The sequence below is a fragment of the Esox lucius genome, chromosome 14 (genome assembly GCF_011004845.1).
Source record: "Esox lucius isolate fEsoLuc1 chromosome 14, fEsoLuc1.pri, whole genome shotgun sequence".
Lineage (NCBI taxonomy): Eukaryota > Metazoa > Chordata > Actinopteri > Esociformes > Esocidae > Esox > Esox lucius.
This window is the reverse complement of record NC_047582.1, coordinates 6,518,076-6,532,605: the sequence shown is the minus strand read 5'-3', so window position 1 is coordinate 6,532,605 and position 14,530 is coordinate 6,518,076. Positions and strand designations below refer to the sequence as shown.

At 46.8% G+C, this 14,530-nt stretch overlaps 1 protein-coding gene across 2 annotated transcripts in view; it reads right to left on the bottom strand.

Annotated features, from left to right (window-relative positions):
• arl15b (ADP-ribosylation factor-like 15b) overlaps positions 1–14,530 on the bottom strand; it is a 47,685-nt gene that overhangs the window by 7,036 nt on the left and 26,119 nt on the right. For both annotated transcript variants that reach the window (XM_029124958.2, XM_029124957.2), the window contains exon 4: positions 12,511–12,719. In XM_029124958.2, the coding sequence (XP_028980791.1) occupies positions 12,511–12,719 (209 nt within the window). The remainder of the gene's footprint in view (positions 1–12,510; positions 12,720–14,530) is intronic.

Below are 14,530 nucleotides of genomic sequence, written 5' to 3'. Positions count from 1 at the left end.
CACTTGTGCCCGTGATGAATCACCCCTGGCGTCGTCACCGTTATGGAAGGCCGCCCTCTGACGTCTGGGACAGGTACTTCATAACTCACGCAGGCTATCAGGCTGGACCCGGTTGGACCCTCGAGAGGCATCAGTGACAGAACATTGGAAACACATTGGAGGGAGGCCACAAGAGGCTACATAGGTCGGGGGGGGGGTCAGTCAGTTCCAAATGGTGTACTCTTCCCTATATTATGCGGTGCCAGTATGAAATGTAGGGCATTATGTCGAGAATAGGGTGCTGATTTGGAAGCAGTCCAGTACAGTCAGACACACATGTTGGAGCAGGAACGGGTCGGCGGTCTAGTCTAACGTGCCAAAGCCAGGGCAACACACTTCCTCCGGGGCAGGCCGTCAGACAGGAAGGCTCTTGGGAGCGCAGGAGCTATTGCAGACCTCAATCGATATAGGCCACACACACTAACACAGACACACACGTGTGCAGATGCAAATTCCTGCATGTTCCATTCATGCATATACGTGTGCGGCTCACACACACACACTGCCGTGCACGCATTCACACACACACACACACACACACACACACACACACACACACACAAAACCAGACTTCCCACTCAGACAGGCAGACCTGGAAATCTAATTGGTTAAAAATACCTATTGGTGAAAGTTGTCTACTCCGCTGCCATGAGAAGAAGTCTCGCTAGGAGATAATGTGATTAGTCTGCATGCTCTGGACAAATGGAATCTGCAGGGCAGACAGAGCCACACACACACACACACACACACACGTCAGCAGTCTGTCTGGTCGGTGGGGACAGGGTTGTGGGGGACCACAGGGACAGAAGAGCTGTGTTGTTCCTGTTACTCGAGCATCGTGGGTAAAGAATGTGGAAACTGGGCTGTCTGTCGGCGAAAGGTGAGGCGCATTTAGCCTAATGTGGGAAAGCAGAATGCTGCTGGTTACACCTGCATACATGTGCATGTTCCATTTACGGACAAACACACACACACACACTCTGACACCTGTGTCCCGGCAGCGTCACAGCAGCTGTCTAGACAGCCGTCGCCGCGAGAACGCCAAGGTAGATGCAGCAGGTGGTGGTGAGGACAGACATGGAAGGAGCCAGCGGGTTCAGCAGACCTGGCCAGTGCCACCAGACGTCATGTGGGTCTGTGTGCGTGCGGGCCCGGTGAGTTCAGCGCCGAAGGACAGACAGACAGACAGCCTTTCTCGGTGTGACCCGTCGGCGCATCGAGGTGACCTTTCTCCCAGAATGGGAGCGCGGCACAATGGTGTCTGGACTTCTCTCTCGTTCTCATTCTTCTCCCGTCCCCTCTCACCGTTTTCCCCTTCTCTCTCGCTCTTCCCTCACCCTCACCCTCTCTCTCCCTCACCCTCTCTCTCTCTCTCTCCCTCACCCTCTCTCTCCATCACCCTCTCTCGCATGCTGAACAGAATGCAACACACGTCACAGCCGGAGTCCATCCTCAGTCTGTCAGAGATACACAGCGTGGCCTTTGTCTGCCTCCTCTCAAACACATCTCTAAATAAGTGGAAAGAAAACCTACAGCCCACTAAAGAATCACTTCCTAATGAAACGAGCCAGACAGCAATGAAGAGCTCTCCTGTTTGTGCACTCCTTTCTGTCTCCATAGCGACCTCCGCCCAGCAGTGCCTTTACACCTGGGTTTATTGGGCTGACGCTCCATCTACACGCGTTCCTCCTCATAGACATCTGCAATGGCTTTGCGTTCAAAGGAAACGCGGCTATCTCCGTTGCGCTACACTTCCAGGTATGTGCGGCGAGGGAGACACAACACACCAGAGAGTAGCTGGATAGATGGTTATCTGGACCAGGTCTTCCTCTTCTTGGCGGCCCCATGTGTTGTGGGTTTCCTAGGCATCTGTTTCTACCAGTCAGTCTGAACTCCATTAGGTGCAGATGCTGTCTAGTCCCAGTACAGTGCTGCAGCAGAGGTCATTTTATTATTATTCCAAATTACCAGTCGGCCAGATCACGGACAGGGGGGTTGGGGGGAGGGGGGGTTGGGGGTGTGGAGACCCCAGCGGATTCTTTTAAAGGAAAGGCATTGACCCCCATTACTGCACAGAGGGAGGGCAGCCTTCCCCAGACAGGGGGAGGACGGGGCAGTAAATTACCCAAGAGAGTCGAGCTGAGGCTGGGTAGAGTTTCAGCTGCCACGGGGGTTAGTTCTGGAGAGGGCGGGGCGGGGGGGGGTGGGGGGTTAAGGGCACGGCCCATCAATAATCCAAGAGCAAAAGCCTTTTGTTTTATAATGAGGAGAGGGGCTGAGGGGTTTACTCATCGACTGTACATGTGTGGTCATGATGTGCAGACACACACACACAAACACACGTCAGGGGGTGGTGATACCCTTCTTTTTTCTTTTTTTTTTTTTACTAAGAAAATACCAGCATATGTACCACCTAAAGCTATTAGATAGAATGGATTGCCAAGACATGCTGCCTTGCCTTGTTGTCTTTGGCTTCAGACAGAGAAAGCGGTGTCGCTGTCACTACAAGCATTTCCTGTCGTATTCCCAGACACGGTGGATCTTCCAGACAGTAGGAAGTATCATGGGAGACAGACGTGGGGGGAGGGATCCTGACAGACAGACAGACATGAAGGTGGGGGTTGTCGCTGTGGTTTGGTGTGTGCATGTGTGTGCGCGGATCGGTGTTGCTCCCACTGATCAGACACTGGCCTTGGCAACCGCGGCGGGCAGTGATGCCAACGTCGCCCAAGTGAATTCCCATCCCTCGGCAGAAAACAATCACGCCCGTTGTTCTGGCCGGAGTGGAGAGCGGAGGGCGGTCTGTCTGAGTTGCTGAACACAGGGACGAACAAGGACACGAGTTACACAGATTCCAACCGATTCGACAAGACTGCACAGCTCCACAGGCTACAGCCCTCCTTCCAGACCTGGGTTCAACAACTATTCGACCTAATTTCAGATACTCCATAAACTATACTAGAATTAACTTGCATGTTCCAATGGAAAAGCCCAAACATTACCAAAACACACAGGCCACTCCGTGCAAGCGAAAGCAAACACTTGATGTATTTGAAAGATTTCAAATAGTATCGAACCCATGCCGCCACCCTGCAGTGTTGTTGGCCCACTGGAGCCCAGAACCCAGAATGTCCTGTTTAAGTTTTCAGAAGGAAACAAAAGAAGCTTCATTCCAGACTCAAATCGTTTTCTTTCTGGGTCCAATACCTACCAACCACCTGTGGTTCAGACTGGCACGGCTTGTGGTGTATCATATTTGTCTCTTATCTGTAGTAATAACTGAAAATGCCGACTTCCAACAAAGTATGAAAGAAGGCTGTGATATTTTGCATAACTTTTTTTTTTTTACTGAGTAACTAATGTATGCCATTCCCTTAACGCATTTCAATGGGAGAAAACTTGTTTTTGTAAAAGCTCCATTTCAGTGGAATGTAAAAACAGCTGCTTTTCAGTCACCAACAAACGCAGGTTTTCCATTATTTTCTTTTCTTTACAGATTTCTGTTGATCATCATGAAACCTTGCTTTTGTTCAATCTTCGCTCAACCATTCACAAGAAAATGTCTTTCAAGTCGCTCTGTTTGAGTCTATAGCTGGTGCTATCTGATGTCTCTGGTGAGCCTTACTAGCTACGACACTAATGCTGAATTGAAACAAAATTTCAAGCGGACAGGTATAACACGTCATGAACATTATATATTTTAATAAACTTTATGCACATTATTTTTCCCTTCCCAATTCTGTGATGCCCAATTCTAAATTCTAGCTTTGCCACACCTTAAAAATCTGACGGCAGGTTCTAGAGAGCTGCTGATGGAGACGTGCTCAGATGCAAGTCTTGCCAATCAGAAAGACATCTTATCACACTCCTTCAACCAGAAAGTACTGGCCGGCAGACACACACAGGAGGACAGTGCATTTTCCAGAAAACAACCACGATTGAGTTTGCAGGAAATATAAAAGTATTCGAAGGAACGCAAGGAGACAAGGCAACCTAACCCAGCATCGACCCCGGGCAACACTGAGGGAATTTGCACCGACAATTCATCATACTAACTTTTGATGATTTTGAAATATGAATCAGGTAGGTAAGCTCTGTGATTCAAAATAAGTACACTTAGTGCTTTTCCATGCATTCAGGCAGTTGTGATATTGATTCTTTACATACTGTCTGTTCCCCTTTTCTCCCTGAACTCTCCTTCCTACTTTCCTGTCATAGTGATAATATACCCCCAAAAATGTATTTAAACAAAAAGAAAAAGCATGTTTAGAAAGATGGAGCAAACATGACATGAGTATCCACTGTATCACAATCCGCTGGTTTCCCTATTTTACTGAAATATTTCTTAATGCTTGTCAACATATACCGTAGCTGGCTTTTACAAACTGCCAGTTACAGTGGGGAGAACAAGTATTTGATACACTGCCGATTTTGCAGGTTTTCCCACTTACAAAGCATGTAGAAGTCTGTAATTTTTATCATAGGTACACAACTGTGAGGGATGGAATCTAAAACAAAAATTCAGAAAATCACATTGTATGATTTTTATTGCATGACATAAGTATTTGATACACAGAAAAGCAGAACTTAATATTTGGTAAAGAAACCTTTGTTTGCAATTACAGAGATCATACGTTTCCTGTAGTTCTTGACCAGGTTTGCACACACTGCAGCTGGGATTTTGGCCCACTCCTCCATACAGACCTTCTCTAGATCCTTCAGGTTTCGGACTGTCGCTGGGCAATACGGACTTTCAGCTCCCTCCAAAGATTTTCTATTGGGTTCAGGTCTGGAGGCTAGACCACTCCAGGACCTTGAAATGCTTCTTATGGAGCCACTCCTTAGTTGCCCTGGCTGTGTGTTTCGGGTCGTTGTCATGCTGGAAGACCCAGCCACGACCCATCTTCAATGCTCTTACAGAGGGAAGGAGGTTGTTGGCTAAGATCTCGCGATACATGGCCACATCCATCCTCCCCTCAATACGGTGCAGTCGTCCTGTCCCCTTTGCAGAAAAGCATCCCCAAAGAATGATGTTTCCATCTCCATGCTTCACGGTTGGGATGGTGTTCTTGGGGTTGTACTCATCTTTCTTCTTCCTCCAAACACAGCAAGTGGAGTTTAAAACAAAAAGCTCTATTTTTGTCTCATCAGACCTCATGACCTTCTCCCATCTCTCATCTAGATGGTCATTGGCAAACTTAAGACGAGACTGGACATGCGCTGGCTTGAGCAGGGGGACCTTGCGTGCGCTGCAGGATTTTAATCAATGACGGCGTAGTGTGTTACTAATGGTTTTCTTTGAGACTGTGGTCCCAGCTCTCTGCAGGTCATTGACCAGGTCCTGCCGTGTAGTTCTGGGCTGATCCCTCACCTTCCTCATGATCATTGATGTCCCACAAGGGAGCCCCAGACCAAGGGAGATCGACCGTCATCTTGAACTTCTTCCATTTTCTAATAATTGCACCAACAGTTGTTGCCTTCTCACTAAGCTGCTTGCCTATTGTCCTGTAGCCCATCCCAGCCTTGTGCAGGTCTACAATTTTATCCCTGATGTCCTTACACAGCTCTCTGGTCTTGGCCATTGTGGAGAGGTTGGAGTATGTTTGACTGAGTGTGTGGACAGGTGTCTTTTATACAGGTAACAAGTTCAAACAGGTGCAGTTAATACAGGTAATGAGTGGAGAACAGGAGGGCTTCTTAGAGAAAAACTAACAGGTCTGTGAGAGATGGAATTCTTACTGGTGGGTAGGTGATCAAATACTTATGTCATGCAATAAAATGCAAATTAATTATTTAAAAATCATACCATGTGATTTTCTGGGTATTAGTTTTAGATTCCACCTCTCACAGTTGAAGTGTACCTATGATAAAAATGACAGACCTCTACATGCTTTGTAAGTAGGAAACCTGCAAAATCGACAGTGTATCAAATACTTCTCCCCACTGTATGTGTATATATATACCCCTCAGCGGAGTACAGGAACAGTATAGGAAATCTGGGTAGGTCTTACCAAACTGTTTGATAACATTATCCAGCTCACCTGCAGACAAAAATGTGCTGTTCTTACACAGTACTGTTTATCATTAATAAGTCCTGGTAAAACTGGTTCTTTCTGGATTTAGTATTTTCTATTTCTTAGGATCCCCATTAGCTGTATCCCCAAGGCTGCGGAGGGAACCCCCTTTTTGATATGGAGCTAATGACACCCCCCCAGCTACGCCGCATGGCAAGGCTGAAGTGGTGCTGAAGAGAGCTGAGCGAGTCAGTGGCTCAGGGGCCGATAAGCCTGGAGTTCTGTCTGGGATAGAAAAGGACTGAAAGGAGCAGTGTGTGTGTGTGTGTGTGTGTCAGGGTGATTCGTGCAAGCTTCAGTCACATGGCTGCAGCATTGAGCGCTAGGCTTTGGTCACGTTCCGCTTGAAGCGTTGAACACAACTGAGCCGGCCATTTGACTCATTAACACAGTAGAGATTCAGAAGCCCTGGAGAGCCCCAGGTAGCCGGGACATGCAGACAGCAGGGCTCTCTAGTATCCCTGGCTAGCGCTCCAGCCGGGTGGGTCTCGCTTGGGCCTGTCTGTCGGTCCTCGTAAGGGTACATCTCAATAGTCTACATTTCCCTTCAGTCTCCTTCAGCCATCAGCCCTGTGTGACCAGCAGTATTTCAAATTAAAACTATATAATAAAGGACAGTATATTACATTTTTTAATTATGTATATAATTTACATTTATATAAGGGTTCTTTTATTCAGAAGAGATTAAAATCATACATTGATGTTTAACAAAAGATGTAAAAATCTTAATATACTATTAGACCTGGGGCAGGGTTTACCCGACTAAGGCTTGTGAGCCCTGGTTGGGCAGACTGACTTGAATATTAAGTAGCAAGATGAACTGAAAAAATCATAATGAAAAAAACGTATGCCTGTACGTCATACAAGTAGGTTCTTAAAGGAGAATTCAACTATTTTACAAGTAGAAGGTCGAGAAAGTAATCTACTGGCCAAGAGAAAATGCAATCCGTGTTTCAGTTTTTTTTAAACAGCCATTACAAATGTTGGCTAACTTTGGCTAGCTCAAGATTTCTAATGAACTGGTGTCCGGGACACTGAGTGACTATCCAAATCTGACAACCCCTCCTCTCCGTGAAGGAGAACTCCACAATGTGTCCCATTTTAGATTTTACCCAAGGCACATCAATTATTATTGGGTGTGGTTCTAGGCTCAGTGTGACGGATCCTTAATCGGAGCAGCATCGGGGGGGGGGGGGGGGGGGGGGGGGGTTGGTGAATGGGGAAGGGGTTTCTCTGATCGGGTAGGGAAGGATGAGGTCTTGTCTTTTGTTTGGTTTTGGTTTGGTTTTGATTTGTTACATTGCGTGTATTTTGTTTTCCTTTGATAATAAAAAATAATATTTTGGATATAATAGGGCACGTTCATACATATACGTTTTGTAAGTTCGCCTGTTGTCTATTCAACATGGGTCCAAAAAAACAAAACAAAAAAGATAAACACATATGTTATGGATGCCTGCAAGTACAGTATGTGTCGGTGTTATTTGGCTCTGGCCTGTTTGGTGAGGACATGGGGTAGTTCAGGCGCACGTGAGCTCGATCATGGTTGTTGCCTAGGAATTGCGTTCTCCTCAGCTTAAACCTGTTTGAGAGAGCTGTGTGAAAATAATCCAAATGGCTTGGCAAGACGTTATTTGGAGGAAAAGTCTTGATTTGCATCTCCGTGATTGGACAACACAGAATTGGGAGTGGTACATAAAAAAAAAAGTTACATTTATTTTAAACAGTGTTCAGAGCCAAGATAATGTGTGCATCAATAGTTTTGTGACTTCTATTTATCTGGTTCCCTTAAGCTGGACCTTCCTGTCAGTCCTATTATACAGCAATTCTATCAGTGGCTTCTTCTCCTTTTCACCTTACCTTTATTAGCACGCATTGGAAAATACTGCACAGGTCAACGTTCTTCTCTAGAGTAAGTTCCACCTTGTCAGTTCTTTCAGATCAGTGTAGTTGAAGGGGATCGGGCAAGGATCGAAAGAGACTTTGGACTATTAAGAAAGAGGCTGTGACAGCCCATGTGGTTTTTCAGATAGAGGTGGAGTAATGACCTGGATTGAGCTAACCCCCCTATAGTAAACCAACGTACAACGCTGAAATCTACCCATCCCATCCATGTGAACCTCCAATGAACAAGTGTTATGCTACAACAAATGACGCTACATGAGTCAATAGATAGGACCATCATTCAAACAAAGTGCTAGCCCTTTCTGTTAAGCAGTCATGGCAGTGCCGCACAATACAATACTACTGTCCAAAACACAGCAGGGTCTCAAAATACAACACTACTGTCCAAAACAGCAGGGTCCCACAATACAATACTACTGTCCAAAACACAGCAGGGCCCCATAATACTATACTACTATCCATACTGAAGCAGGGCCCCACAATACAATACCACCTTTCAAAAAACAACAGGGCCCCACAATACAACAGTCCAAGAAACAGCAGGGTCCCACAGTACAATACAATACTTCAGTCCAAAACACAGCAGGGAGTACTGTTGGAGACAAACACATGATCAAATGGCTGCTCCAAGTGGACGTGTTCTGAGCCAGCCAGATAATCCATCATCATTATCCCCCTCAAGTATCACATGGAACACGGAACAGGCCATTGGCCCCCAGAACCTCCCTCGATGCACGCGCGCACACACAAGTTCAAGCACGCGCGTTACGCACGCACCCATGCATGCGCCATCACGCACACCTCAATCTGCCTCTAATGTAGGTCTTGCGTGTAGTCCGAATACGTTCCCAGCGGTGCCAGAACTGTGAAGGTGAAATATTTGAGCGGAGTATTTCGGAAGACAAGCGTCGCCTCACAGGAGCAGCACAGTGGGGGAATTGGGTTTCCAGCATGTGTTCTGCAAATGTTTGCGCCCAGCCGAATGCATCAACAACGCACTGTATACATTAGGCTGACAGTAATGAGCGGGGCCAACGAGAAGCTGTGGGACGCTGTGCACCTCTTTATGAAATAAAGCTTGACTTCAGAGAAGTCGAAAATTAGGAACGGTTTAATGATATTTCAAATGTAGATACGATTTTAAATAGCGCACGGTGTGTTTATTTCCCATCTTAAAGAGTGTGCACGAGCAGGATTATAGTAACAGGCTGGAGTTTGGACTACGATTGCGGATTAACAGTTTGAGCAAACGTCCCTTGCAACTCATCAGCTCTCGGTATCACACCAGCTTACTGAAGACTGGGAGCCGATACATCTTCTAAGACACACCGACCGGAGTCTATCGTGATACACTCGGAACCGCCACCTTCCCACAATTCCCAGACACGCTCTCTCCTCACCTCCGCACAAAGCCCCATTGGAGGAGAACGTCGGACACGAGGGACCGTGGACGTTCTCAGCCGACGGGGGGTTGAGAAGGATGTGAGACAGAAGGAATGGGGAACATTGGAGAGAGCCAGAGAGCAGCTCACTGGGAGGGATGTGAGGGGTTGATATTTACTACCCACCCAGGACCGCTGCTCAGCCAGGTCATTAGAGCTCTGGGTCTCCACATCCACCCTGTAGCCTCCCACAGCCCCTCACACACGCAGCTGACACAGAGAAACACACGCACGGGCGCGCATGCACATGCACACACAATTTCAACACCCAGTCCAAACCGCACACATAAGAGTACATTCCATTCAAACTCCATCTACTTCCACCACACAATAGGAAGGGAAACAACAACACTCAGAGCCTCGGAAAAATGACACTGTGAAAAAAGAATGACATTATGACAAAAAGCACATTGAGAGATAATGCAGCATTGAAGACGACAGAAAACATCTGCACGTCAGGCTGGTGCCTGGAAACGCGCACGTCTACGCTGCTGTGTTCCCGTCCACATCTCCCCCGGTCAGGTTGAGTGAGAGCCGCTAAAGTGAACCCATTAAAACCCAATAACATTAAGCTATTTGTGCCAGGCAGGGTCAGAGACGAGTGACTGAGACAGATTGGGCTTCACGGCCACAGTGGCAACCAACTCCTAACGTAGTGCACTGCTTTCTACCAGAGCCCAATGGGACCCGTCTGAATGTAGCATGCTATATAGGGAATAGGATGTCACCAGGGACGCGGCCAGGGACGGATTGCTAGACACGTAAGGAGGAATGTACATCCTGTTTACAACTTTACATTTTTTTACACCCTGATCAACACAAAAATATCCGGGCCCTACCTGAAACTGCATGAGCTAGGTGACACTGAATTACACATGAGAAGGAGTTAGACAAGACATCAGAACACCCAGATTCATTTCCTTTTTTCGGTGGGGGGGTTTAGGGAGTACGACCGAAAAGAGGCAAGTAGGTAATTAGGGGGAGTGACCGGTGGGCATTCAAACCCACACCTATGATGGCACAGGCCTCACATACCCGAGTGTTTGCAAACAAACACCTAGCCGTGACCAAATCCTCTTTACTAAAACTCAAACAAAAACCTAGCATAAGCACACCGGCCAACCATCGGCCTCAACTGAGGTAGTAAGGCACTTAGCCATTTACCGGCTGCTTTTAAAATAGGCAGGTTAGCTGGGATAATCGGGCAGCTACTTTAATTGGTTTAGCTCGCATGAGCACGCCTAACCTTAAAACAACTCTGGCGTGGTATCCATGTTGACATCCTTAGCTGTTAACAGAGCTGCACTGGGGCATCATGGGATTGAGAGAAGTTAATGCAGGTCAGGCAGAGACACTATTCTACAAAAGGCAACTATGTTCTGAGTGGCAAGGAAGAACGCCTGAAGGCAACGATTCAACTGTGCTGTAACCACAGCTTTTAGCAGTTACAGTAGTTACAGTTGGTCTATGATAGTTCAAACCATGAATAGGCCTTCTGAGGATTCATACGTCGGTCATTTACATACACAGTGATCAAGAATCAACATCTTCTCTAACAGGTTAATTCATACTCATGAAGGAGGTGCTCCCACAATAAGGTGATCATTTGAAATGAACAACAACTACAAGACAAAATAAAGCTGGTTTAAAGGGAAATTTCAATAATCAAATAAAGGGCTTCAGCAATTGAAGATGAACAATGTATTCTGAAAGCAAGTGTTTCCACACAGGTGTGAATGTAACATCCTGTCATGCTTAGGGTTGTGTATAAAATGCTTGGATATTCTTTTGACTACCATGGCTAGATTGAGATCTCAGCAACTTTTAAATAGGTGGTGAAAGGGGTTATGGTGGGGGGCATGTTTGGCAGTTTCAATGGCAAAGACTGTTAAACTTGCTGACATTTCACAATTTATAATGTTCATCTCAGTCACAAGACTCAACCCAAATCAACACTTAATGCTAAATTATAGAACTGATCAGCAGCATCTACAAGTAGAGTTGCAGAATCTAAACCAACTTCATTTATAGAGCGCATTTAATTTTCTGCACATTTCAAATCCAAATTCATGCCAAGGCAGTTTGAAGCTATTCTGATGAGTCGTAATGTGAAACTATATTTGTGTCCCATATTTTGTTTGATACCTTTATAGGGATTGTATGATACCAAGTGTTAAGAAAGGTTGTAGTAGAGGTCAGGTAAGTTAAAACCCAATATGGCACCAACTAGCCCAGTGGGCAGAGATTCCTGGAGTGACATCGTCATTGTAACAGAAATGTGTCTTAACTGCACCCTGGTGATACCTGCACAACCCAAAACAACGTTACTGAGACGTTGTGTGTCACATTTCACCTGCTAGGGGGGGTGTTCAGGAGTCCTTGTCAGTTAAAATCGAGTGTTCTGTTACGATAATTGGTGGACGTCCGTGTGAACGTACCCCAGGCCGAGGGTTGCGGTGAGTTTGGATGTCAATGTTGCGTTGTTACGGTAAGTCCTGTGGTAACCAGGACAGCCCATAGGCCATGAGCCAGTCTCTTGTTTCTGTAGCATGAGGCAGCTTGACGCACCAGAATCCCCCTGGACAGGACCTGGTCTATTATCACCACGCATACACGTATTCTATTACATGGATATTATATGTTATACAAGAATGAATAGCGTTTATAGAAGTCACTGGTTGTTTCGTTGTTGCATGGAGTGTAAGGCACATTTGTGCGTGTGATAAGCCCACTACCGGTGTGGTGTGGGCGGGGCCTAACTCCTTTGGGGTGTGGGCGGGGCCTAACTCCTTTGGGGTGCGGGCGGGGGCCTACCTCCTGTGTGGTGGGAGCGGGGGGGGGGGGCCTACCTCCTGTGTGGTGCGAGCGGGGGGGGGCCTACCTCCTGTGTGGTGCGAGCGGGGGGGGGCCTACCTCCTGTGTGGTGGGAGCGGGGGGGGGGGGGGCCTACCTCCTGTGTGGTGCGAGCGGGGGGGGGCCTACCTCCTGTGTGGTGCGAGCGGGGGGGGGCCTACCTCCTGTGTGGTGGGAGCGGGGGGGGGGGGGCCTACCTCCTGTGTGGTGCGAGCAGCCGGTTTGTCCTGGTGATTGGCCAGTATGAGAAAGGGCAGTGTGCAGAGCTGGGGGTGCTGCAGCGCCGAGTGCAGCTCGGTCCGGGCCGTCTCCAGGTCCTCGTCTGATGACGCACTGTCCAGGACAAAGACCACCCCCTGGGATCCCTGGTAGTACCGAGACCAGTACTTCTTGATGGAGTCTGCTCCTGGAGGATCCATACAGAGAGCCGGGATGTCAGGCTCACGCACGCATATACATAGAACACTTAGTAACAGGTCAAGTACCTCTCAATTATAAATGAGAGAAAGGGGGGCATCCACGCATACGTTATATATATATAGGCCTGTACAAGAACATATATACACACACACACACACTATTGGGCAGAAGTCATAGGCACCTGAAAGCCGAACTAAGGTAATTTATTTGGGTAGTAAGTGTTTTAATAAAATAAATATTATACACACACACACAAACACACACAATATATATTATTATTTCTTTACAAATAAACACTTACTATCCAAAGAGTAAATTACTTTAGTTCAACTTTCAGGTGCCTACGACTTTTGTACAGTACTGTATATATATATGAATATTTTTGGGCCACGTTTGGAATATATATATGTACAGACAGACACACACACACGTGACATGAACGTGTAACATGAAAGCATATGCTCACTTGGCACGGGCTCCGGCGTACTTATCAAAAGAATGATTTGAAATGGAAACCCAGCGCCATTAACTGTCACAGAGCCGTTCTACTCCGAGGTCGGTCCCTTTGTCCTGCAACCAAACTGGCTTCTCCACGCTGACTTCAAGAGGATCATTCTAAACCAAATTCAATTCTACATCGATAATCCAGCTAATAAAATGCCCACTGGATACCTACGGAGACTTCCACCAAGGGGGGGTGGTGCACTGCATTTCAACATTGTTTCAACTGGAACACGTCTGGAGTGCATTTTGCAAATACTTCCACCCCTCCTCTCATAAGATCTTTGCGGATATTGCATTATGTATTTTTAAGACTTTTGGACTGCATGCCAACTTCTCAGCCTTCTGCTCTGCTGTGCTGGGGCCACAGGGAAAAAGACATGTCCGTCTAAATGAAGTGTTCAACACACAAAGGTGGCAACGTCCAGAACAGTGTCCTATTCCCTTCAAAGTGTACTCATTCAAACCAGGGCTCCATGGGGAGTAGTGTGCCGTTTAGGAGCCCCGAGATTGTCTTTAAAGCCGAAACAACTCAAAAAGCACATTAAAGCAGTTCCCAATGCTGGGCATTCTACAGCACAGTTTAAATTAACCTCCTTCTTTTACAATGAACATATGGTTCCTTTTCTGCACAGCAATTTGGGGGGGGGGGACAAAAATGTGACCACCATGGATAGCAAGGCAGGGCATGGCTTTGGTTAGCGTGAGTGACAGAGCGAGGGAATAGAACCAGAAACTCTGAGGAATAAGGTCAATTGTCAGGTCTCCCCTTTGTTAAATTACTCTCTCCGAGTGTGGCTGGAAAAACAACCAGTTATTTTTCTGAAATCTAAAAGAGGAGGAAGCCACAGTTTAACTTGTCCATCTCTGGGACTACAGTGCAAGTGGGCCTGACTGTAATTTTACCACACCCACCAACATCCCTGGTGAAAAAAAACCCTAAAAGGATGACGATCTGGGTGGTATTCATTAAGCATCAAATGGAGGAAAACTGTCTGAAATGATACAAGTACACTATGAAAGGCTGGTTCCTTTTCATTTTCCACTGCAGCCTTAATGGCTCAGGACAAACGGGAAACAACCGGACAAAACCGGTTTGGAGGAAAATTGTTTATTTAACCGCACTTCTAGTGTCGCTCAGGCGTTTCTTCAAAGTCAGGTAAGAGCAAACTAAAATGCAGCGGTACAACAGCCCCTAATGAACAACACCCAGGTTTGTTTATGGCAGAACTCCGCCTCGACCTCGTTAGAAGTGTTTACAAACGATTAGTCCACCGCCCCCCTGAGAATCCATGG